Below are 25,825 nucleotides of genomic sequence, written 5' to 3' on the forward strand. Positions count from 1 at the left end.
GGCATAATAGACTCTGCCACAACAGAGACTGAAACTCCCATACTGTGGAAAATTTGGCTAGAGCAATTAAGAATATAACGTATATGGTGCTTAAACCACTGGTGTATAAACCATATTCTGCTGGTTATAGAATCTGAACCTTGGGACTGGGGAAGCACGGAAATGTTGGGCATACATGGTTTGTTCACACTGGCACAGTCACCTCTGCATTCTTGGAGATGGAAACAGAGTCAAGAGAGCCAGCTTGCTGTCAAATGTATCCTCAGTTGCCTCCCCCAAATGGGAAGATGTTGTGCTGACAGAGGAAGGCACCAGGATTGGCTCAATGGCTTGTGACTTTGCACCTGGGACATCCAATGTCACAGGAATCAGGATGGCCTGCTCTCCAGATAACCCACCAGGATCTCCCCTGGATCTGGATCTCCACCTCCCAATCCACTGATGCCCTCCTCCAGGTCAGACTCCATGCACTCATGACAATAGGTATCTCTACCAACTAGCGATAACACTACATTTATGATGAAATGGAGCTTGCCCACAAAAAGTTTATACCACAGTAAATCAATATTCTTTGCTGGTTTTGCTGAAGCAGACCAACACAACTACCTCTCTAAAATTTGACATGTTAAATTATATAGTATGCATCTTACATTTATTTGTCAGTCAATAAGTAATTCCTTAATGTTATACTCTCAGCATAAAAACAGTTTTAAGTCACAAGTTTTTCTATCAATGCTTTACCAAAAAAAATCAGCTATACAAAATGTAACCAAATGTCTTTAAAAATAAAAATCTATTTCCACTCTAACTTGCTGACACATTTTTGTAAAAACTTCAATACTTGAGATCAAGAGAACAAGTGGCATAGCTCTAATATTGCATTTACTTAGCATGTTGATGGGGGAGGGAGGGAGAGAGGAGCCACAAAACATGTTTTTGCTATCATTATCATGGTTAGGAAAATTGGTCAATACTTTGTATACTGAGAAATCCTGTAGACTATTTAATATGAACACAACTGATTAATTCTAATTAAAATGAACCCTGATGTCAGTTTACGCAGTCAGCATGTATAAAGAATAGTCCTAAATACAAACATGAAAAGGTTTGCTACATAGTAAAGTCACCAAATTAAACAACAGCCCTTGTAAAGATTCAGCAGAAAATGAGTCTATATTACTGACTAAACGAATTCAGCAAAATAAAGGTAGGACAACTGCTATTAACACTATCACCTCTACAGAAAGTATTGTTCACTATTCTATGCAGCCTAGTTCCATAAATACACATGCAAAAGAACTGGAAAACAAAGTCAAAGCACACTTCAGTATTCAAGGTTGCACTTGAGTCAGTTCAAAATTAGACAAAACTAATTCCATATCAATGAGACATAATGGAAATCAGCCATGTACTCTCAAGTCTTTGATGTATCTAATTTGATTACTCCGTGCTGCTTCTTCCACTTACAAAGAAAATTGCATCATTTTAACTTGAAACATCACCTTCCATTTTCATGGTGTCTTATAAGAGAACTTATGAAAGAAAAAAGGTATTGACAGAAGCCTCTGATTTGTATTAATTTATTAAAATATGTTTGCTTGCTTGACCACACAAGCTCTTGAGTGTTCACTGATTGGAGGTTCTACCGCATTCCTCCACTGGAGGTTTCATAATAAAGAGCAATTCTACCTAAGAAACCATATGAAACCTGCAGTTAATCATTTTGCAAATCCTTTTACACACACTGAGAAGCCATGATTTGCTACAACAAATATACGTGTGCATTCACCATACATTTGTTTATTTGAAGGCATTTGTATTTTGATTTCAGGTAAAGCTGAGATATTGAGTGTAATCCACAAAGAAAATAATAGCATGCCAGCTGGTGATTTTGCAAATTTCCTCTTACTTGAATGCACTATTGCTTAACAGTTTTGAGATTTTATACTTGAAGACCATAGGGGAGCTCATACTTGGGCATTTTTCTCCTGTTGAGGGTTTACATTTTAGACCTCCATGCCTGCCTTGCTCCACTATTGCCCTAATTCATCTGAAGCTAGTTGAAACTCACAGATTTGCATTACAGACCAAAATACATCCGGCAATGTTCAGCAATAAATGTGTATAAATTAATGTTTCCCACGTGGGAGGGGGGCTGCATCGGTAAAAATATAAATGTAAGACGCACTCTGGTCTTGAGGCTTACAAAGCACTTAAAGAAATAGCAATAACTATGAAGTCAACAAACACAAATATTTTCCCAAAATATCCTGATACAATTGGATTCAAATTCAAATGTTTCTTTCCCAAACAATGAGATGAGCTAAGACCAAGGTCAGTGAAGCAGGACAGTTGCCTTTTACTCTAAACCAGCAGAGGATTTCAAAGACTTCACATCCATATATGCCATAGGTTCTTGTAGGGAGAGAGTTTCCATTTGGACACTAAGTTCTCTGTTGCCCATGGGAGTAGCCAGGATTTTTATTGGAGGGGAGGAGGACTTTGTTAGGGAGGACAGGCCTTCTGGGGGGGGAGGGAGAACCAATGTGATTGGTCAGTTAGTTAAGTATTTCTATTGTTTTACTTAAGCTAGTGGCAGCTCCCTCCTTTCCCCTCTTGGCTACACCCTTGCTGCTGCCCCATTCTGCCCCGGGATTCCCTAGGAGGAGCTGCATTGCTCCATGAAGGAAGATTCCTTCTACAATGGTACCTCGGGTTAAGTACTTAATTCGTTCCGAAGGTCCGTACTTAACCTGAAACTGTTCTTAACCTGAAGCACCACTTTAGCTAATGGGGCCTCCTGCTGCTGCTGCGCCGCCAGAGAACGATTTCTTTTCTCATCCTGAAGCAAAGTTATTAACCTGAAGCACTATTTCTGGGTTAGTGGAGTCTGTAACCTGAAGCGTATGTAACCCGAGATACCACTGTATTTCTATCTGCCTTCTCTTCCTACAGCTGCAGCTTACTTTGCTGCCCACCAGGCCTGCATGCAACACCCCAACAAAACAGAGAATAATGTCAGGGTACATCTTCTGCAGAAATATACAATCTAGATCCATAGTAATGCAAGACAAGAAAAGAGACATTCTTCTGAAAGCCCTGCATTGCATTGCAACCCTGATGGTTTAAAATGCAAGAGGGCTTTGGGAAAATGGCATTAATTAGTTCCTTTCTAGGTTTAAGGAGTGCATTAAATACCCATAATGAATCTCAAATTAACTTACTTTCAGCTTGCCTCTTGCCATTTTGTTGTACATAATCAATTATTACTGTATAAGCCCTAATAGTGCATCAATGGAAACATAAATTAAATCAACCCTTCTTGCTCTTCGAACAATCCAAAAGCAGATTCAGGCCATCCAAGTTACAAGATTGGAAAAACACACAGACAAGACATTCTACATTAAAGAAGAAAAAACATCAAAATCAACTTGATCTTAAGTTTTCAACTGTAAGCTGATTTGTCCCAAGTTTATTTCACAAGTAGCTTGTCCTATACAAACATTTCATGTTGTTGTTTTTCAAAATATTATGAGAAGTGTGGTCATGAAACTGCCTTACAAGGCAGCGACTTATAATGCAGTGTCACATTTATGAGTCTGCAAACATAGTTGTGGAAGTTCAGTGCAAAACTTCAGTTCAGAATCCAACAAGGCGAAACCACAAAGTAAATTAGGATCATGCATATCATAAAATGGCTGTTACAGAGAATAAAAACTGTTCCTGGCATCATTTGAAATAAGAACTATAATTGTATTTAAGAAATATGATCACCAAAGATACTAATGCAAGTTGTAATGCAACATTAACAGTACTTTTCCACCTCGCCACCAGATAGTCTTATTCTAATACCAAACAATGGCACCCTAAAAAACAGTCCTAAAGAAAGCCCATTAATAATGTAGCAGAGTAGATTACAAAAAGAAATGTTGTCATTGCAAAATATATACACTTACCAGGAAATCTGCCATCTGCAGCCAACAAAGAAATAAAATAACTGTTGTTACAATCACAGCATTCTCTCTCTCTCTCTCTCTCTCTCTCTCTCTCTCCCTCTCTCTCTCTATATATATTGACAATGGGAAAATTTCAAGCAGAGAAACCAGTCTTCAGTGTGTCCATTCAATACATCAATTTCCTTTAATCATGTAGCACTAGTGCACAGTCTACACTGGTCTCCTCTTGATTTTCAAAGCAGATGCTGAGAATAGTCAAAGTATCATATATCACCATTTATTCCCAGTTATAATTTCTGACTAAATGTAAACTTGCTCTAAAATATAAACTTTCCCTCATTCACTCTGTTCAAAGACATTACTCATATTGATGAGAGGAAAGATGCAAACAGCCTCAGTAGTGAAGCCACTACTGGGAAATGTTTGAGCACCGTGACCATTTATTCTTATTCCAACACAAACAAGAGGTAAGATCACCGCTTATAAATTCATGCAATTCCTTTGAAATGTGGGGTGCAAAATGAAACACAATGATAGACTTTCTTTGGGAAGATGATAAAATCTTTTGTCATGTGACTACACCAAATCCTTGCCCTGTGATGGCTTCCTATTTATTAACACATAGCTACCACATCAGTTATTTTAAATTACCCAGGGACACTGAAGATGTTAACCAGTATCAGGAGCTGGAACTAGAACCAGTAACTCTCATCTTCCTGGGAAGTAATGTTCTCTCTGGATTGGCTCAACCCACAGAGACTGGCCAGTGGATCCTCCTAGACAGAAAGGACTATAAAATGGCTTCCTGTTTTGGTTGGGACTTTGCTTAAGTAGCAACCATCTACCAGGCTCTGCTATATTCTGGTTTTCTCCATTGGCTCTGACTTTTGGCTTAATAACTCTGGTCTGGCCCTTGGAATGGCTCTTTTTTGCCCATAGCAGATAGCTCAGTCATGACTACCAGGTGCTTTTAGCCCAACCAAAAATCTCCCAGAGGTGTGGTTACACATGAGGTGCACTCCGGGATCCTGTAATCACACACCCCTTAGTAGTTTGGTTTCTTAAATGCATGAACATCCTTTCAGCTTGATTGAATCCTGTGTTTATGGCATGCAATTGTGAATTATAGGTGCCTTGAAGATATCATCCCAACTGCCATTCACAGGGTTAGCTAGCCAAAGGTGCTGTTAAAATTAATGATCCCGTTAACTCAGCTCAGGCTCATCCCTTGATCATGTAAACAAATCCAAGGTTGAAACAAGTTAATGAGATCATTTCAGAATAATTGATCCAGCTTCGCAACCATTTCAAAAGTGAAAAGTAAAATGGGAACACCATGTGAATTTAAGACTTGTACACAAATTAACAGTGACCTGTGTTTCTTTATAAGTAACCAAATGTGAGAAACAATTATATCTTGTCTGACCAGCAGAACACAAATCCATTTCTCATATGCTTCATGATTTCCAGACAGCTCATTCTGCTTAAAAGGATTTTAAATGGACAAAATATGTTGCTGTGATCAGACAGCTTAAATTCTCTGCTTAACAAATCCTATGTTAAAATTACGCTTAATCAGTGTTGCAATCTACTCCATAGCAACAAATGGAAGTCATAAACATGGGATTATGGTTTCACTGCAAAATCAAGCAGAAAAAGATATGTATAAATATCTTTCATAGCCTATCTTGATGATAAGCCAGGGAAGGCATATAATGAAAAAAGCAGTGTTTTGCTACAAAGCACTGTATGTGTCCCACCCACCCCCTTTCAAACATATTCTGTTGTGAAAAAGCTATTATCTATTTTATTTAAAAAATCATATCCAAATGTTCACAAATTAGCAAACATTAAGATAAGCAGAGAATTATATTCTTGATAGGGTGCTGTGCTTATTTTCTCATTTAACCGATAGCAAGTTTGCCAAAATAACAATGTTTTAGAAACACAGCTCCATTTTACAGGAAGATGAAACAGCCCTGGATTAGTAGCTGCCACATCCAAGAAAGATTATTTTACATTAGAAAGCATTTAGGCATTGACTTGGGAGGCTCTGTATTTTACTGGGCAACCATTAATGCACAACACAATATTCATTGCTCAGTCTCTGTATAGCCTAAGCCATTTATGTAGCAGCAATACTGCTGGATGGTCATTATTTACAGCTCCATGCTACACAAGGGCACTTCACATTGTCTTTTTATACTATCTGCTGCAATTTCTGCTTGGACAACAGGAGGCAACAAAGCACTCTAGAAACAAACATTAGAACAGTGACTTTGACAGTTAAACCTAATCCTATGCTTTGTGGTAGATGAACCTAATGCCAAATGACCTTGATGTGCCTAGTGCCGGTGCCAAGCTGTCCCACAAAAAAGGTGGGCAGAAGTTGGTGGGATGGACCAAACTTTTGTGTGACAACAGCTTCAACAGAAGGTAGCATATAACTGTAGTAATACCTTACAGGTTTATGGTCTGATCTTATGAGCTGCTGTAGTGGGACATAACATCCCACTGGCTATGTGAGGTCAAAGCTGGTGTCCTTGCTCCAGCAGGGACATGACACAGATTAAGAAAGCAAACTCTGCAGTAGAGTAAGGTCATTAACAGATCAGAATGATAAATATCCATATTAAAGGACAAAGAACTGTGTAGAAAAGACAGCTCTCTTTTCTCATAAGGCATTTTACGTCTTCCCCAAGCAATATGAAAAAGTTAGAAATTTCTCACCCCTGTCAGACATTCAAATATGTATGACTGAAGCTGTGGTGGTCTTACAGTATCCTAAAAACTACTGGAAGAGCCACCTTTATGTACCTGGCTTATTTTAAGATGTTGCTGCTAAAACAGGAAAGGGTTCACATTGGGTGTTATCCAACTAAGTCACACTGAAGAGTAGACCCACTGAAATCAACTGACCTAAATGATGAGTACATTGATTTAATTGTCTACTCTAAATATGATTTAATTGAATATCACCCATTGTAGATTGTTATTTGGTTTATAGATTTTGTTGTTGTTACAGGGACAGATCTTATGTCCCTCTGCAGTCACAACTAAAAACAGTAACTAGTTGCAGCAAGTACGCCTCATTTGACACTTTAAAGCAGGAGCTGTCAACATTTCAAGCCTGTCCCTAAAACCTATCAAGATTATAGCTGAATAATTTAACACAAAAGTGATAAGCTACATCAAATGACTGGCCCTGATTTAAACCTAAAAGCAGACCCAAAACTAGATCACATACTTAGTATGTATAGCACATATAGCTTGTTTAAAGCACTTCACATATATAATGTTGTAATCATTGCAAAATATCCTGTAAGGTAGGTCAGTATTATTATTTCCATTGTGCACATCAACAGCTGGAGCTGAGAATAGCTGGTTTGTGCAACAGCACAAAGTGACTGCACAGCATTATGTCAAATTGCAACCATATTTTCCTCAGTGTCTGCCATCAAAGACTGAGGATAAAAATCACCTGCTACTAAACTAAGGCTGCTATCCTAACATCTGGCCAACAACAGCAGGGTTCATTGAAGTGGCACCATCAGCATCACATCCACAGCCCCAGGACTTGGACCAGCCAGGGCAAGAGATAGACCAGCAGGAATAAAATGCCCCTTTGCTGTATCAGTCTCAGGTTCAGATTGGGTCCATTATCATCACATGCTGGCAGCAGGGTCGCCACAGGATCTTCCAGGGTTTCTGCCAGCTTCTGCCCACCCACACGTTAGCCAGGCACATTGGGGCATTCCTCACTGATGGGGTTTTCTGTCAATGGAAGATCTTCCATAACAGCAGAAGCCAGCATGGTTAGCAATAGTCAGACAGAGAGACACCTCTGCCCCATCCAAATCCCTCCAGTATGGTGGTTTGTGGTTTGGATTGCTCTAAAAATGTATTCACAGTTTTAAATGTTTCCTGTTATTGTTAAAGGTAACATGCTATGTTAACAAACTGGAATTCACCAAACAACTAAAATTGCAGTTTATAACTCTCCACTTTTCATGCTATTCTGGCAACATAATGTAAAATCCTTCATTATTCCCTGACAAGGCATGTTATCCTCCCATAGTTACATGTCTGGGCAAATTCATCCACACATGAATACCTAAGGATATTACTGTATATTGCCTAAATGGCTGGTTTACTTATTAGCTAAAGCTGAGTGGTCAACTGTTGTGTGGGTATAGGCTACAACTGCAAATGAGCCCTACTGTCTTGTATGTTATGCAAAATTCAATTTACAGTCTAGAACTGTGACCCAACCATTTCAGCTAATGAATCATTTCATCACAAGGCTCACAGTAATTCCAATGACAGTCTAAAATTACACTGCTAATTTTGCAATTTTGTACTAGCCTCATAGAACAAACTTAATAAAGCTTATGACGAAAGGCTACAACTACCAGGACTTTTTAGTTTAGAAATAAAGGCAACTAGGACACATTAGTGAGATTTATAAAATTATGCATGGGGAAAGGACCATAGCTCAGTAGCAGAGCAACTGTTTTGCATGCAGAAGATGCCAGGTTCAATCCCCAGCATCCCCAAGGTGGGGCTAGAAAAGAATCTTGTCTGTGATACTGGAGAGCCACTGACAGTCAGTGCTGACAGTTCTGAGCTAGATGGACCAATGGTATGACTTAGTATATGACCGTTTCCTATGTTCTTATGCAGAAAATGGCCAGACAGAAGTTTTCTTCCTTCTCGTAACACCACATCTCTGGGTCATCCAATGGAACAACTTAGCAGGAGACACAGGCCACAAAAGAAAGTACTTCTTCACATAACACAGAACTTTATTATGAAATTCCCTGTCACAAGCTATTTGCCATGATGGAACCTCAAAATTCATAGGTGGTATGTCACTGAATACCAGCAGCTGAAGAGCAAAGGCAAGGGGGAGGCTATTTTTCTCATGACCTGCTTGAGGGCTTCCCATAGGCATCAAGTTGGCCATTGTGGGAAACAGGATACTGGACTGAAAGGATCTCTGGTCTTATCCACAGGGCTCTTCTCATGATCTTAAGCATCATTACCGCTTGTGGCAATGCATATGAGCACAAAAGAAGAAGCATTGTTATATTACTGATCATGTGGTTTTGCTTCACAGGTGATTGAGAACTTGTCCTGCTAGTGCAATGTGTGTGTGCTATAAAAATGAACATTAATGTATTTGGACTTTTTTACCTAAAGCTTTTCGAAAACCTCCAGCAATGCTGTAAGAACTTGCATACTGTGCACAAACCTCTGTAGTTGATAGCCCTACACCCCCCAGATGCATCTCTCTTGATGGTAGCCACTGAAGTGAACAGAACACTTTGTGCTCTTGCTGCTTCAGATTATTATGGCTAAGAATGCAATAGCAATAATCATATTTCTCTCTCTTAGAAAGGGGGAAATTATTCAGCGTGCTGAAAGGAGTAAAGCACCCTTATTTCTGAAATCCTTATTTTAAATGTAGCTTGATACTTCTATATATTCATTGACAGTTTCTTTTTGCAAGAAGTTTACAAATCTGATCAGACACACAGGGCAAGATCCACAAATTCCTACATGGCTGCCTCATTTCCCAACCAAACTGCCAAACCCTGGCAAATCTCACATTGACAAGCAATTGTGCAACATCTACCAGAGCAGCCATAAACAGTCAGTAGCAATAGCTCCCAACAAGGAACTGAAAGCCTGGAGCACCCAGTAATGGGAAGAAAGGGGAATCATGGGCATGTGGTTCTTGGCTCTGGAGTGAGGTAGGGGCGGGTGGTGATACTAAAACTGCTTTGACCATTAATTGCTGTGACAGGCGCAGCAAGTCCCTTTTTGCAGCATGAGGTGAAATGAGAGGTGCCCCCCACTCTGCTGTCGCTACCAGCACCAACACCAACACCATGCCACACTGCCTCTGCTGCTACTGCTTCTCTGCCAGCAGCATAAACAGGGGGCAGGTTGGGCACCCACAGTGGTGCCAATGTGGGGGCTTCTACCACCTGTGGCAGCTGCTTCATCCCACCTCATGGATAGGCCAACCCTGCCTGGCAGTACAAAAGACAGCTCAAAATTGCTTCAAAATTGCCAGACACAATGTTTATTATTGACAGACTGAATAAAAAAATTATAATTCATACTTCACCAAAAGGACCAAGGGTGGAAATATATGCAGCCCAAACCAAAAACATTAAAATTAAAACTATGTAAGACATAGTATAAAATTAAATTATTGTACCAATATGACCAGCAGCAAAAACAGAAATTCAGGTGTGTAGGATACCTCACCCTTTCCCAAAAGCCAGGAAGATGAGGCATGTCCGCACCCAAGTTGCACCTCAGAGGAAAGATCATTCCAAAAGGCAAGGGGCCAGTACAAGGAAGCTCACCCACAGCCCGCATTAGCACACATTATAGCTCTTCTTATGCTAATAATTCAAAAGTGCATTAACAAGCAGTAACACACGCAAGCCTTAAAAACAAAAACAAGTGACCTGTAAGAGGTCAGCACACTTACCAGACCATGAGAATACACGGGCAGAGGTGGTTCTGTCAGCATCCAAAGTGGCCATTTCAAGCTCTGCAGCTAATCACAACCGTCTCAGGCTAAGCTACAGCAATTTTTGAAAATATTTAGTGAGGGTTAGAGGCAATCAGCTTTGAATTAAGCAAAAGCAGTGTTAGCAGAGTTATTAACATGATGCAGCGTACAATAAAGAGGATAATTAGATTCATTATATTTTATGTTTTCCCTCTACTGCAAAACTTGATTTTCCTATATCATAATTTTCAATAAATCTCTTTGGTTGAAGTACCATTACCTACTTTTACATAATGTCAGCCTACTGTTCTATAACAAGAATGTTATTTGACATTAACATATCTTATTATGCCAGATAATATTGGATATTTACAACAAAGAGAGGGGGAAATCCTCCACTAAGTTGAAATAAATTCCAGGTCCGAACGAAATGCATTTATTCTTTGCTTAATGAAACATATAATTGTTCTAAACCAAAATAGTATGCAATTACACACATTTTTCAATACAATATTGCTTTTATAGAGTTTTGAAGCTTTTCATTAACGTACCCAACAACAGATTTCAAATTTGTTCAGTACGTTTCTGTACTGGCTCAGATTTCATCTGATGATTTCGCCATAGGGTTATGTCAACCCTATTTTAGACATAACACATTCATTTATAATATCCTACTTAAAATTCAACAAGGTTTCAGCAACCTGGTGACTGTTCTCAACTCACTTTTGGGGAAATTAGTGCTAAAAGGAATACAAGAAAAATCATAAATATAAACACTGGCAATTCCTCTGTTTCTTGGATACAGAAAAATATAAAGAAATGTGTCTGTTCTGTATGAATTTGGAAAATGTGGATGACAATTTGGGAAGCAATTGATTCTACAGTATCAAGACTGTATACGCTGCAACTTTTATTGCATCCTTCTGTGTAAACAAAGGTTTTAATTAAGCACAATTCTTCATCAGGCCAGATACTAGCATATGAAGGACACAGATTAACTCCAGTATTTGTAGATAGCACTGTCTCTATTACATAATGCATTTGTTTTGGATTTCTAGTATCTACGGTAGCAACCTCCTTTCTATTATGTCTGATAAAGGGTTCTACACAACTCAGTTTACATATTCTTACATTGCAGAAGAGTGTCTTGGTTAAATCAACACGCAAGGAGAAGCAAGGACAAGCAAGTTAGCCCCAACTCCCTTTGCTCTCCAAATGTTGTAGGGATAACTTCTTAAACAGGGAGTGTACTCTACCAGTGTCTGATTTCTGAGAAATTTAGAACCCTGAAAATCAGTGTTCTTCATTGTGCAGGAACCTACATGAATAGAGAAAGCTCCCTGCTTCAGAAATTAGCATTCCAATTTGTGGAGGGATACAGAGCAGATCTAGCACACTTGTCCTCACTCTCTTCTATCACATGTTGGCCTAACACTTCTGTAGAACACCTGAACAGGGCCGGTTTCTATTTTTTTAAATTGTTTAATTAAATTTACCGTATTTTTTGCACCATAACACTCACTTTTTTCCTCCTAGAAAGTAAGGGGAAATGTCTGTGCGTGTTATGGAGGGAATGCCTACGGGTGGCATGCCTACGGATTTTCCTCCTCTAAAAACTACGTGCGTGTTATGGTCGGGTGCGTGTTATAGAGCGAAAAATATGGTAATTATCTACATTGAAGAGGGGCATCATTTAGTTAAACTTGGGTCTACTCCCATGATCACCTTAGCACACAGTGGCTAGCAGAAGCAGCTCTAATAACTAGGCTTGTGGTTATGTGCCAAAATATGACCCAAGCTGAATTTTAGCAAGGCATGTCATGTACATGACAATCTCATTGACATGGCATGGAACTTGGCATTAATATGTTTCTTGTGGCCTACATCATACACTGAGGGTGCTGTGCTGCAATAATACGTATTTAATCCTAGAAATAACCACATTCAGCAGCGCCCAAAACTGCAGAGATCAATTACATACTATTCGGGCTCAAATACAAGAAATATGCATATCTGGCAGTAAAGAAGCTATGATCCAGTTCCCCCATTGGCCATAGGCTCAATGTCTCTGAGAACCTCACCAACTACCAACTATACTCTCAACTATACTGTTTGTTTGTTTGTTTGTTTGTTTGTTTGTTTGTTCATCCAGTTTTGCCAGGACTGAAGGGCCAGGGGGCCAAATGATACACAGCTGCATAAATATGTATCTGTGTATCTGAAGAAGTGTGCATGCACACGAAAGCTCATACCAAGAACTTAGTTGGTCTTTAAGGTGCTACTGGAAGAAAAAAAATTTTTTGTTCTGCATAAATATGGATAAATAAAATTATTTTGTCAGTCTATAAGGCCTCAAAAATTATTTGATCAGTCTAACTGTAAGGCCTCAAAAAACCCACTGCTTGCAGCACTGTTTCCAGTAACAGTATCAGTAACAGTATCTTGAAGATAAAAAACACTTCTGATGTTGAAAGGAAGTATGACAGCCATCTTCAAATATCTAAAGGGCTGTCACATGGAGGATGGAACAAGCTTGTTTTCTGCTGCTCTGGAGGCTAGGACCCGAACCAATGGCTTCAAGTTACAAGAAAGGAGATTCTGACTTGCATAGCTCAGTTGGTTAGAGTGTGATGCTGATAATGCCAAGGTTGCAGCTTTGATTCCCATATAGGACAGTTGCCTATTCTTGCATTGCAGGGGTTGAACTAGATGATCCCCAGGGTCCCTTCCAACTCTAAAATTCTATGATTCTATGACTAAACAGAAGAACTTTCTGACAGTAAGAGCTGTTCGATAGTGGAGCAGACTCCCACGAGAGGTGGTGGACTCTCCTTCCTTGGAGGTGTTTAAGCAGAGGTTAGGTGTATGATCTGTCTCAACCTGTGGGTCCCCAGATGTTGTTGGACTACAACTCCCATCATCCCTGACCACTGGTCATGCTGGCTAGGAATGATGGGAGTTGTAGTCCAACATCTGGGGACCCATAGGTTGAGAAACACTGATCTAGAAGAACTTTCTAACAGTAAGAGCAGTTCGATAGTGGAGCAAACTCCCACGAGAGGTGATGGACTCTCCTTCCTTGGAGGTGTTTAAGCAGAGATTGGATGTATGATCTGTCTGTCATATATGATCTAGTTGAGATTCCTGCATGCAGGGGGTTGAACTAGATGATCTTTCTTCCAATTCTACAATTCTTTGATTCTATGAATACACTTTTCCTATTTATTACCATATATTTTAATATGGTCAGCTATTTTTGTGGTTGATAAACTATTTGGTAAAAAAATGTATTTTTAAAAATGTACTGTGTATAATGCTGGTTAAAATAACTTTTTGCCATACTTGATGGCATTTTTTTAAAGTACTATAGAAAAATGTGGGCCCCAATCCAAAGAAAAGTTTTCACTTGTAATATACTGAGTCAGTAACGGTCAAAAGGTTTGCAACTTTTTAACACAATATCAATGTATTGCCAGGTATTCTTGTGCATAAATTATTGTGCCTATATAAATACTTTTTGACCTCAGCGATGTTTTCAGGACACCCATTAGCATAATTTAAATGATCTGTTTTAAAATTCCCAGCAGTTTTCTTCCCTGCACACAATACAATTAAATAATCACAAACTTCTATTTATAATCAAATAAATCCATATCAAAACATGTTTGCAGTTTTTAGAGCTTAAGTTTATACTTGATTTGGCAACACTCCTTTAAGGCAGACTGGGAAACACATTCAGCTCCAAAGATGGAATGTTGAAACACTTTTGAAAAGGCCTGGAAAATGTTTTAAATTCATGCCAGAGCATAATTTCTTAGCAGCCAAAAGCTTCCCAACTCTGAATGTGGATATTTTGTACTGATTAGCTGGTGGGCATATAGTACTTTCAGTGGAAATTTCACATACAGTGTCATGTAAGGTTAAGTCTGGGGTGCAAGTCATTGGTTATAGATCAATTTACACCTGGTCAGGTTTGGCAATGAAAACATATATCCATAAGCATGTATACTGCCATATGAAAGTTAGGTTAGCGTATGTATTGTAGAAAACGTGTGCTCTCTGTGATATTTTCTAACTGCAGTTTGGGCCAGCCAGCCTTAGGATTCAAACAAAACTTCATAGGTCAAAAACAAAATGTGAGGGGAAAGAAAGGGTATCTACCTTATTTACTTTTGCTTTAGCACTGAATTTTAAACTATCATTTGTAGAGTCACTATAGCCTATTCTATATTATTTGTCAGGTAATTTAAAAGTCATGTTCTGAAGTGTGTTGTAATGGAACAAGCAAATCAAGGGAACCATAGTAATTGTTCAAGGTAATAGTAATTTAAGAACACATTAATGTTTATTAGCTTGTCTAACACAATGATGTGTGTAGTAGGCTACTTATTTACAATGTGCTCAACAGGACTTTGTTCTGGAAGTGCATGGCCCTGGAAGTGATTTGAAATTTAACTATCTAATTAAATGAAATAAGTAGCAAAGTCACTCATCACTGGATAAAGTGAATTTCAAATATCAAGCCCAAATGATAGTCATTTACTGGCCAAATTTATTTGTAGGGATCATCAGTACTACAAAGCAATGGGCATGAGTGGTTGGTGGTCGAAAACTAAGTTTTCTCTTCTCAAGGGAAGGAACTACAAATTTGATACAAGACTTTGATGTGTTCCCATAAAGTTGAGAAACTTGCACAGAAATAAGGCAAGATGCAGCTGAACACATGCAAGAAATTATGCAAGTTACTGAGACCCAACACATGCCTCTGCTAAACTTTCTCTTAAGACTTTTATTAGTGATATTTATAACAGAGCCACAGGGAGAAATATAAACAGGCAACAGCAGAGTTTGCATCTTCAGTGTCAGCCAGAGCTGCTGCCGCCTTTTCAAGTGACTTGCAAAGCTGCCAGATGGAACAAGCAAGACAAAAATAGCTACAAGCTGAGGCAGGGAAAGGTTGTTGATGGACCAGGGAAAGTGAGAACAGTGGGAAACGGAGCATGTAGTGAAAGGAAGAGGAAGGAGGAGGATTTGAGGGTGCTTGAAAATCATTGGGGGGGGGTAACACAGGGAAAACCATATTATGAGGGTGACAAAGAAAGGACAACTCTGAAGGTAAAGAAAAGTGGGGTGGGTGGAGAGAGATGCTTCAACCTCTGCCTTCAGTTATGCAGGGGAAGAAGAGAAAAAGGTGAAGAGTCTAGGACTTCTAAATTCTGCTGTGCCAGAGTTTCTGTGTCTTCAGCATCTATGTGACAGAAGAGATAAAACTGTGATGCTTTTCCCCATTAGCTCGTCCCCATGTCACTGCATGCGATGATGAGGGAAAGCCACATCTGATGCACTTCTACTTAGCTTGAAGCTCTTGTACAAGACCCTGCCCTTAAAAAACAAGGGAGGGGGAGGTTGTCACCTATTGTCTTTAAAGGTAAAGGGACCCCTGACCGTTAGGTCCAGTCGCAGACAACTCTGGGCGCTCATCTCACTTTATTGGCCAAGGGAGCCAGCGTACAGCTTCCAGGTCATGTGGCCAGCATGACTAAGCCGCTTCTGGGAAACCAGAGCAGCACACGGAAATGCCGTTTACCTTCCCGCTGGAAGGTATTGCACTTTGACATCCTTTCAAACTGCTAGGTTGGCAGGAGCAGGGACCGAGCAATGGGAGCTCAGCCCATTGTGGGGATTCGAACCACCGACCTCCCAATCGGCAAGCCCTAGGCTCTGTGGTTTAGACCATAGCGCCACCCGCGTCCTTTAAGCCATTGCTTAAATGTGCAACATTACTGGGAGATTATGTTTTATCTCCATGCTGTGAAAACTAAGGGCACCTCTCCTATGAGGAAGAGGCTAAAACATCTGTGTTGTTGTTGTTGTTACAAGCCGTCAGAGGTTTGTAAAAACATGCACATTGTGGAGGAAGTGAGCAAAGTAAAGTTTTTCTCCTCTTATAATACTACAGTTCAGAACAGGCAGATATTAACTGCCACAAGATGTGATAGCCCCTGTCTTAGAACACTTAAAGTGAGATTAGACAAAGCTATGGAGAATGAGTTTAATCAACAGTCATTGACCATAACAGCTAACTCAGACAGGGGACTACTAGATATCATTCAGGTGGGAAGAGAAAGGGAGGGCTGTTTCCTTCATGGCCTGCTTGTGGGCTTCTTAGGACAAGACCGTGTCCCTTACACTTACAGCATGCTTCCAGACAACAAAGTGCGTAAGATGGCAACCATGCTGAGCATATTGGCTCAGATAAGTATGTACCACTGAGTTTCGTGAGATCTTAACATGACTTACTTTTGAGTAAGCATGCAGCAGATTAAACAGTGCATTAAACTGGACAGTGACCTTCACCAGATTCAGCAGGTCCCTTTTACTTTAGGAGAAAGGCCTTCATCCTTCTTTCAGTGGTGGAGCACCTATTTTTCAGGCAGGCGTTCCTGATTCAATCCCTATCAACTCCAGAGAAGACTAGAAAAGACTCCTGCCTAAAACCCTGAAAATCTGCTGCGGGTCAGAGCAGTCCAGGAGCGAGGAACCTGTGGCCCTCAGATGTTGCTGGGTTACAAACACCTATCAGCTCCCCCCTCCCCCCCCCCCCGTGCCAAGCCGAAAACTATGGATGTTGCAACCCAGCAACATGTCGTGGGGCGCAAGTTCCCCACCACTAGAGTAGCAACACTGAGCCAAGAGGGTTTGTCTCAGCGCTGGGCATCTTCTTAGGCACGGAACCTCCATATAAAGGGGTAGTATAGCTGCAAATGCCAGGCCCTGAGGGCAGGTGCTCTGCCTCTGCCTCCCTGCTTGGTGAGGTTCCTGTCCCGCAGACATCTGGCTGGGATGTCCGCCGTTGGAAACAGAGCGCTGGGTTAGTTGAGGCGAGGGAGAAGGAAAAGAGAAAGGCAAGGGCCGAGGAGAAGGAAGAAGCAGCGGGGGCAGGGAAGGGAGCCAGGGCAGCGGGGTGGGTGAGGCGGGTGGGCGGCAGTCCAGTCAAGCGACACCCGCCGCCCTCACAGCCTCAGGCAAAACAAGCGCGGTTCCCCTTCCCCCTGAGGAGGCGAAAGGGCAGGCGAGGGGGGCAGAGGTCAGACCTGAACGCTTGGAGCGGGCCCTCAGCTCCAGCACTTTCCAGCTCACGTCGGCCAGAGCGGAAGCCATGGCGAGGGGAGGAGCGGCGGCGGCGGCCGAGCCGTCAGAGGAAGCCTCGGAGCTCGGCTCTGGCGCTCGCCTCGCAGACCCGGACTCTCCCTTCCCCCGCTCCAACTCCCGAGGCAGGCGGTTGAGCGGTTGCCCGGCCTGGCCGTAAACGCGTCCCTGCGGCGCATGCGGGCTGAAGGGCGCGCGGGCCGTGAAGAAGGGAGCAGGCGCGACGTTGTCGTAAAGCGAACCCGGAAGCCGGTCGGGATTGTGACAGGCGCGCCCCCTCCGCCCTCTCGCTTCGCGGTGGTTCTTCTCTCCCCCCCCCTTCCTGACATTCCTCGCCTCAGCGGATGGGGCTGTAAGTGATGTTGGTGGTCGCGGTGGCAAGGAGGAGGAGGACCCAGTTTGTTGGCGCTGCTGCTGCTGCTGCCCGTGCGCGATGAGGGCTCCCTGCTGCCGCCGCCCGCGGAGGGGCCTCCCGTTGCCCCCCTTCCTCCTCTTCCTCTCGTCCCTCCTGGTGGGAGCGAGGCCCGGCTGGGCCCTGCAGAATGTCACGTCCCAGCTCTTCGGGAACCAGGCCTACGGGACGCTGGCCGCCTTCGGGGACTTCAACTCCGACAAGCAGACGGACCTTTTCGTGCTGAGGGGAGGTGAGGAGGGAGGCGAGGCGGGAGGGCGGACCTTGGCTGGGTCGGGGTGGGCTTGACATCAACATTATCCTCATCTTCTTCATCATCCGTTTATTTGTATGCCACTTCTCCACAGCTGTGTTTACAGCATCCCTCATGCAACACACCACATAAATATCTTCTTTATCTGTCACTTCATAAAATTTCAGTTACAGAAAGGTAGTGTTGGTCTGCCATAGTCAAAACAAAAAAAATACAGCTATCTGCCAATCACCCATTCCCACCACCCTTCTGAGTAATACCCCTCCCCACCTTCTCACTATATAGAAGGATCTGGCAACTTCTGTTTCACTGTATCTGAAGAAGTGTGCATGCACACGAAAGCTCATACCAAGAACTAACTTAGTTGGTCTTTAAGGTGCTACTGGAAGGAATTTTTTTTTGTTTGTTTTTTCATAAAATTTATACACTACAGTACTTGATTGCCAAAACAAAACAAAATCACAGAGTGATTGACAAAAGAGGGTAAGACCACGGTATTATCAGCAGCAACTGCTTTTAAAACATTCAAAAAAGCAGTGACACGTCATTTACTTGTTATATTATGAACAATTGGAAGTAATCGTGAAGTCAGTAAATACAGAAGAGAAATGCATATAAGTTAACCTGATTGAGCAGCTTGGACTGAAGCAGGAGAGAGAATTATACCCAACATGAATGGGAACAAAATGGTAGTACACAAAACTTTTTGGGGTGGGGGTTAATTACTATTCCCAAAGGATGTTTCACAGAAACTAATCACGATGAACTTTTATACAGTACACTGTACGGTAGAGATATTGCCCAGCTTTCAGCTATGTCTCCTTTCTCCATTAGTGGCCCACCTCTCACCTGGGGAGGCAAAGGCCCTGGGGGTGGGGTGGTGTTGGACCCAGGCAAGTGGCAAGTAGATTAATCAGTTGCAATGGATCTGCCAAAAGAATGGTGAAGGGTTGTTTACATTGTTAGTTCTGATCACAGACCAACTGAAATGAATGGGCATAGCTAAGTTTTGTTTCTTTTTAAACAATTTATATACCACTTGATTGTTTTACAGACATTTGACGACCGTATAAAATAGAACATATAGGTAGAGTTAGGTGCATTCATTTCAATAGGTTTACTCTGACTAGAGCCAAGTAGAGCATGGCTTGAGCAGCCCCATGTCTGCCAATTGTGGAAATGAAGTGAATTCGGTGTTTACAAAAGGAGTGTTAGCTTTAGGGTGGAAAGCTCTGAGCTGGTGAAAGAAACCTGTTGTTGTTTATTGGTCCTCATGCATGCCACGCCCTAATGACTCAATACAACTCACATGTCTGCAGCATGCCTCAGACTTGGTAGTTGATTCCAGACTAAATGACAATTCATAGAAGTAGTTGGGATGGGCTTTTGTTGTATACTGAAGCCCAGCAGCATGGTTAGAGCAACTTTTCTGCCCAGAATTCTGTAAGTTTCATAGGTTTTCTTGTTCTGTGTAAATTCATATAAATTCATAGCAGGCAATTGTCTTTGTAGTGATAAAGAACAAGATTTGTCAAGATATGTCTCTGTTACCCTTGTAACTGATAAGAAACATATTGAAATGGGAAACTGCATAATGCAAGATAAGATTCATAATGCCCAGATAAAGAAAGATGTGACTTTGAAGTGGTTCAGTTGTGAAGCCAAACTCACTTTCCTTCACATGCAGCAGTTACCTCTTTTTAGGCAAACCATAGCTTACAGTTTTGCGTTAACCAGAACACTATGGTTTGTGCTTGCCCTGCAAACAAGAATTGAAACCCATGATATTTTTCAATTCATAGTTTTCTTTTTGAGGCAAAACAAAAGTCTAATTTTTAGGGGAACCATGAAAGGAGGGAGGGAAACCATTTATGAAATGAGTGGGAGTAGGGAGCATGTTGACCTGAGCACGTAGACCAATTAGACGTGTTCATGTAAAGACAAAGTATGATTTGGCAGTACATTTAGACATGGTGTGTGTGTGTGTGTGTGTGTGTGTGTGTATCTCACTATAGTGCAACAGTGGTTTTCAAACTTTGTTCCAGGGAACCTAGGGCTTACTCAGTGAGAAGTTTAGTAATGCTGAAGAAGGTTCCCTGGAAAAGTTTGTTCATCATTACTTATATTTTCCTGCAGCATTCATGGGAGTGCTAGGTCTGTTCTAGGGGCACTCTCCCACTTTGTATAGAGAAAGAGTGAAAGTCTAGCAGAGCTGGCAGTGTGTCTTGTGAACTGTGTGTGTGTGTGTGTGTGTGCACGTGTGTGTACACTTACCCTAGAAAGTTATGTAAAGCATACGACACTTACTCTAGGGCTCCTTAAGTCTACTCCACTTCATTGCGGGGAGGAGTTGCGGTGGACCACATGGCAACCCACTCTCCTCTGGGGGCTGGGGATGAAGTCCCGTGTTGCCCAGGGGATCCTGGCCACGTCATTGTCCAGCCAGCCAATCCGGTGGCTGGGGGGCATGGCTGGGACCATTTAAGCTGAGGCGCGAGCCGGAGGGCTTCCTCTTGGCTTGCTTCTTCAAACTCCTGCCCTCCCTTCCTATTTTCAGGTTTCTTTTTCGTTCGCCTTGCTATGGACCTCGGTTGGTCACCATTGAGGGGCCTGGTAGGATTTTTTCCACTTTGCAAAATTGGCATGGGACCATTTGGTTTTCACCTACCTTGTAGCAATCGTCACAACTTTGTAAGGTTTTGTGGTTAGGCATTGTTTGACCTTATGATGGGGAAGGGGAGGTGTGGCCATCATCTGCTCCTCCAAGCTTAAGGGTATTCCGTTAAAGGAATCTGGGGGGATGAATCTTGTCCGAAGCCTGGGGCAGGGCTAGGGCCATGACATGACCCCACCGGGAACATCTGGGGGAGCTCAAATTGGTCTGCATCAACGGGGCTCCCCTTTCTGGTGGTTTACCCTTACCAGACTTCCTGCACAACGGGCAGGAGTTAGATATAGTCGGGTCCATTCAATGCCTAAGCCAATACTGCTCACAGTCTGTAATCAATAAAGTTGTGGCCAAAATTTGCCCAATAACATTAACGTAATGTCTGTGTCCTGGTGTCTTATTCTTTACGAGGTGGTGGTTGCAGGGTCTAGACACGCAACAGATGAGTTATTGTGGAACAGGTTTCCCAGAGGGTCGTTCAAAAACCATGTATTACATGACAGTTCCTGATATGATGTTTTAATTTTAGACTACAGTCATGTTTTTCTTTGGTTTTCAGATGGTGAATTAAATATTTTCCTGGCAGACCAAAAAGAACCCTATTTTAAGCCCAAAGTCAAATTATTATTAACGTAAGTATCTCTTTATAAGGTATGTTAAATACATCTGATATATAGCAGATTGAATTCTGTTCTCATCCCATCAGAACAGGCATAAGCCTTTCCAGAAGGCTGTTGTGTGCTATTTGTTATAACTGTCTGATTGCTGAACTTAAATGAACTGTCCAAATGCTGAATTTATTTACCATGGGACTTAAGTCTGAAGGTTGTGGCTTGTGGTTTTGTGATTTGCACATAGGAAACTTGTGGTAACCTGATATGTGATAACCTTCATAATTAGTGGCTTGTAGACTAGAAATGACGCTTTACATTCAGAATTGGGCAGAGCAATCCTGAACATGTTTGTTATGGAAATTACTGTCCAATAAGTTTGTTTAGGATTGCAGTTTTGAATACTGGCATTGCCATTAGTTTGTGAAAAATTACTGAGAAAATATTCCACTTCTTTCTTATGCTACAGACAAGGGCATGTTTAATTTTTCCTCATTTTAAACCCAGCTGAAGCATTTTTTGTGGGGGAGGGCCCTTGGGGAACTTATTCTAGGAATGCCTCTTATCTCCTTGTGTGTGACACGTAGAAAAGAATCCTGTGCACCACCAAGTGTTACTCAGGGGATCATTGGTGCAGGGAACTGGAAAGACCCTGTTCAAATGTGAGCCAAGGTAGAGACACTGGCTCCATTGGTAGACTTTGGAATGGATGTTAGCCCTGCCATTTGCCTAATGTATGCCATAATAAACTTTCTATTTATCTTTCAAAAGCTTTATGATGACAGTCCTTCTTTTCCGCTCGCTCCTTCTCTGTCCAGGGTTTCACCTTTGAGTCTATATTCTATGTGGAAGCAATTTATTAAGCCCTATTTTAAAAGCATGAAATAGATTCAGCAGTTGGAAACACCTCAAGAGTTTTGTGGGCAGAATATAGAGAATGATATAAGCTCAAATATTGTGCTGCATTAGAAGAGGAATTATGTGCAAGAATTATGTGCAAATCACTGTTAAAGAAAGCATGATTGTTTGCAATCACGCACTAAGTAATTAACAATACTTTACCTTTTTTAATTTTAGAAATGTGGTGATAACCAGTGTGGTTCCTGGTGATTATGACGGTGATTCACAAATGGATGTCCTCCTGACAACTCGTCCTCAAAAACAACCTAAGGCTGACCTATCAGTTTTAATTTTCTGGGGAAATAATCAAACTTTAGGTAGGCAATACCATTTTAAAATTTCTAGAAAGTGATCATCAAGTTCAGTCCTGAAGGATGTCTAGCCATTGCCCTGTTCACATGTATGGAGAGGGGGTTGGAGAGATAGTGTCGTACTTGCTCATGCCACCATTGACTTCCATGTGTTCAAGGGCCCTATGGGTACGGTACCTTCACACATGGGTAAGGGCCATGGGTCAATAGTAGAGCACATCTAAAAGGGTCCAGGTCCAGGTCCCAGGCATTTCCAAGTAGGACAGGGAAAATCCACTGTCTGAAACCCTGGATAGATAGACAGACAGATTGTCTGGTTTGATATAAGGCAGCTTCCTATGTTCACACATACACCACTATTGTTTTGGGGTAGAGTGAATATGCCTAGTTCAAATCTGTCCTTTCTAGGCACACAGTCAATAGACATCAATTTTATGACTTCCTTTACTCTGTAATGTAGCAATAATAATGCCTCATAAGGGTTTACGTAATGGATATTGATACACGATTGGACTGTTAGGATATATGTTCAAGTAATGTGTGGAGCCAGATCCTCACACAGTCTCTGTCTCATACCTTCATGCACGCACACACTCAGACTACTGTCTATGGAAACAAAGGGCATATATTTAATTCTTAGCAACTGCACTCCTGTTTCTCTTTCCAAGGACATTGTAAAAAAAAAAAAATCTGGTAAGTTTTAGAGGGGGAGAAAAATCCTCTCTAACACTTTCTTTTGTGACTGCACAAAAAGCAAAAGGGACTCCTTAATCCCAGCAGAAGAATGCAAATAATGTCAATGCACAACTGAACAGCAAGTACTGCCTTAACAACTATTCAGAGCCGCAAAATGTAGCTGCATCCAGAAAATTGTGTGGATGCAGTTATAAAACCTATGAACAGTTCTTGCATATTTGCAAGGAACACAAGTCTATGTCTCTGCTTTCATATACTCCTCTCTGATTTGATCTGGCAGCGTATCTTCTTCTCGAGAAAGAAACTGCAGTTGCTCAGTTTGCATGACATCCAAACTCTTTTCCCACTCAGCAGCTCCCCATGGGCAGGAGGAGACCCAGAAGGCTGGATTAAGTCCTGTGGGCCAAGGGGTTCCCCATTCCGGGTTTAGTGCTACATGCACATCAGCTCATTAAAAAGTGTTAATTTAAATGAACTGTATTAATAGTCAGCCCACAGAATTAAATCAGATTGCTTGAAATACTTAGCAGTTGAGAGAACCGAGGTTAACAACTGTATTTTTTCTTTCTTTTCAGATGTAAATCGTAAGTTTGTATTAAATAAAACATTTCATGATGAGCCACTAATCATGGAGTAAGTATATGTTCATTATTATGAGAAGAGTTTACAACTGTAAATTAGAATAAAACAGAGAAAATATAGTTGACTCTCTGTGCAGTGTCCACTCTGAAATAAACTCAATTGAGTTCAGTGGGACTTTTTCCCAGGAAAGGATATATAGGATTGCAGTGTAAATGTACTAATCATTTAAAATGTGGTATTTAGCCAACCTCTGTTCTTCAGATTTTAAGAAAGGGCTGTAGCTCAATGGCAGAACACCTGCTTTGCATGCAGAATGTCCCAATTCAATTGGCTGCATCTCCAGGTAAAGAGATGCCTTTGTCTGAATGTGGACAATACAGAGCTTGATGGATCAGTGACCTGATTTGCTATAAGACAGCTTCATATTTTTCTAAGCTTCTGCATACTTTTGGGGAAGCAGTATTAAACTTAGAGGAGGAGGAATTGTCCTATTATTGACAGAGCAGCTGGAAAGTTCAGCTTATCATTGTTGCTCCTGCAGTTTCAATGGTGACTTAATTCCTGATGTATTTGGAGCTACAAGTGATTCTGACAAGCCACAGGTACTACTTGGCAGGTAAGCTGAATTCATTTATTACTTTTTGAAAAGATGCATTGTTGAGTCATAAGTTTCTGTCTTACAGTATTGGTGTCATAAATCCTCCTGCTTTGACAGAATTTTGGGCTTGCACTGAGCTGAGCTTTAGATATGCATTTGGTACTAGAGCTTACAGGGAGGTAGAATTCGGTGTATAATTGCCTCTGTAGACACACCAGCCTGATTTGCACATAACACTTGGTGCATATGAGAAAATATCCTGACTCCCAGAGGGGAGATTGCGGACACTTTGCTCTTTCCAAGTCATTTGCCACTGAGCTGATCCATGGTTTGGCTTAGCGTGCTGTCTGAACCTCGGCTTGTGGTTTAGCACTCTCTAGACAAACCATGTGCCATAAGTCATAGGACAGATCTTGGTTACATCTTATGGTTTGTCTGGAGAGAGCAAAGCCAAACCACAACTTTTTACAGCACAATGTGACAGCAAATTGAGTGATGGGGAGCAAGGCGGTCGTATTCTCCTCTCTGGAAGCCTGCATGTTTGCTCATTCACACTGAGTAATGGTTTGGCATAGCATTACATACCAACATTTATGTATGCTTTATCACATTTTGGCATCTTTATCGCTTGTCCTGTATCATGACCGAAAAGGAGGCCTTGTAAGTGATTGAGATCAGATTATGTGCTCTCTGATACAAATCCCTACTTTCCTTCTCTTGTGGACTCCCAAAGGCATTTGACTGACTACTGAGGGAAGAGAATGCTGGACTAGACAGGAGTTTGGTCTCATCCAACAAGACTATTCTTACACGGTTTGTTTGAGCAGTAGTTAAGAATTACTTCTGCACTATGATACTTGCCATTGTTAGTTTCACACTTAATCAGGATTCGCAAATGAGCTTTAAACAATGGTTTCAGATCCTTGTAAAAGGACTCTAACATAAATGATAATATAACGGTGTGGATGGTGGTGTTAAACCATGGTAGATGCAAATAAGAGCTTGGAGGGAAATTTTGTGCTGAAAATGTGGAAGGGTGCATGACTTTTTGCATGCTGATGTTTCAGCTCTAGCTGCTGTGTTTCTTTTTATTTATCAAATCAATTTTACGAAACATTATAAACACAAAATTACCAATATTCACAAATTATGAACAC

General features: G+C 41.4%; 2 protein-coding genes across 8 annotated transcripts in view; one reads left to right on the plus strand and one right to left on the minus strand.

Moving 5' to 3' along the window:
• PHKB (phosphorylase kinase regulatory subunit beta) overlaps positions 1-17,767 on the minus strand; it is a 142,291-nt gene extending 124,524 nt beyond the window's left edge. For 2 of the 7 annotated variants that reach the window (XM_053400227.1, XM_053400228.1), the window contains exons 1-3: positions 17,583-17,762; positions 10,465-10,558; positions 3,957-3,971 (exon numbers count right to left, since the gene is read on the minus strand). In XM_053400227.1, the coding sequence (XP_053256202.1) occupies positions 3,957-3,971; positions 10,465-10,519 (70 nt within the window). In that variant the 5' untranslated portion in view covers positions 10,520-10,558; positions 17,583-17,762. Of the gene's footprint in view, positions 1-3,956; positions 3,972-10,464; positions 10,559-17,582 lie in introns of all 7 variants that reach the window. The other 5 variants (XM_053400229.1, XM_053400233.1, XM_053400232.1 and 2 more) reach the window with 5 other exon arrangements.
• Positions 17,768-17,907: 140 nt separating this feature from the next.
• ITFG1 (integrin alpha FG-GAP repeat containing 1) overlaps positions 17,908-25,825 on the plus strand; it is a 114,643-nt gene continuing 106,725 nt past the window's right edge. The window contains exons 1-5 of the mRNA XM_053400234.1: positions 17,908-18,281; positions 21,530-21,602; positions 22,659-22,798; positions 24,064-24,121; positions 24,612-24,686. Of these exons, the coding sequence (XP_053256209.1) occupies positions 18,071-18,281; positions 21,530-21,602; positions 22,659-22,798; positions 24,064-24,121; positions 24,612-24,686 (557 nt within the window). The 5' untranslated portion in view covers positions 17,908-18,070. The remainder of the gene's footprint in view (positions 18,282-21,529; positions 21,603-22,658; positions 22,799-24,063; positions 24,122-24,611; positions 24,687-25,825) is intronic.

The sequence above is a fragment of the Podarcis raffonei genome, chromosome 8, assembly GCF_027172205.1.
Source record: "Podarcis raffonei isolate rPodRaf1 chromosome 8, rPodRaf1.pri, whole genome shotgun sequence".
NCBI classification, from domain to species: Eukaryota; Metazoa; Chordata; class Lepidosauria; order Squamata; family Lacertidae; genus Podarcis; species Podarcis raffonei.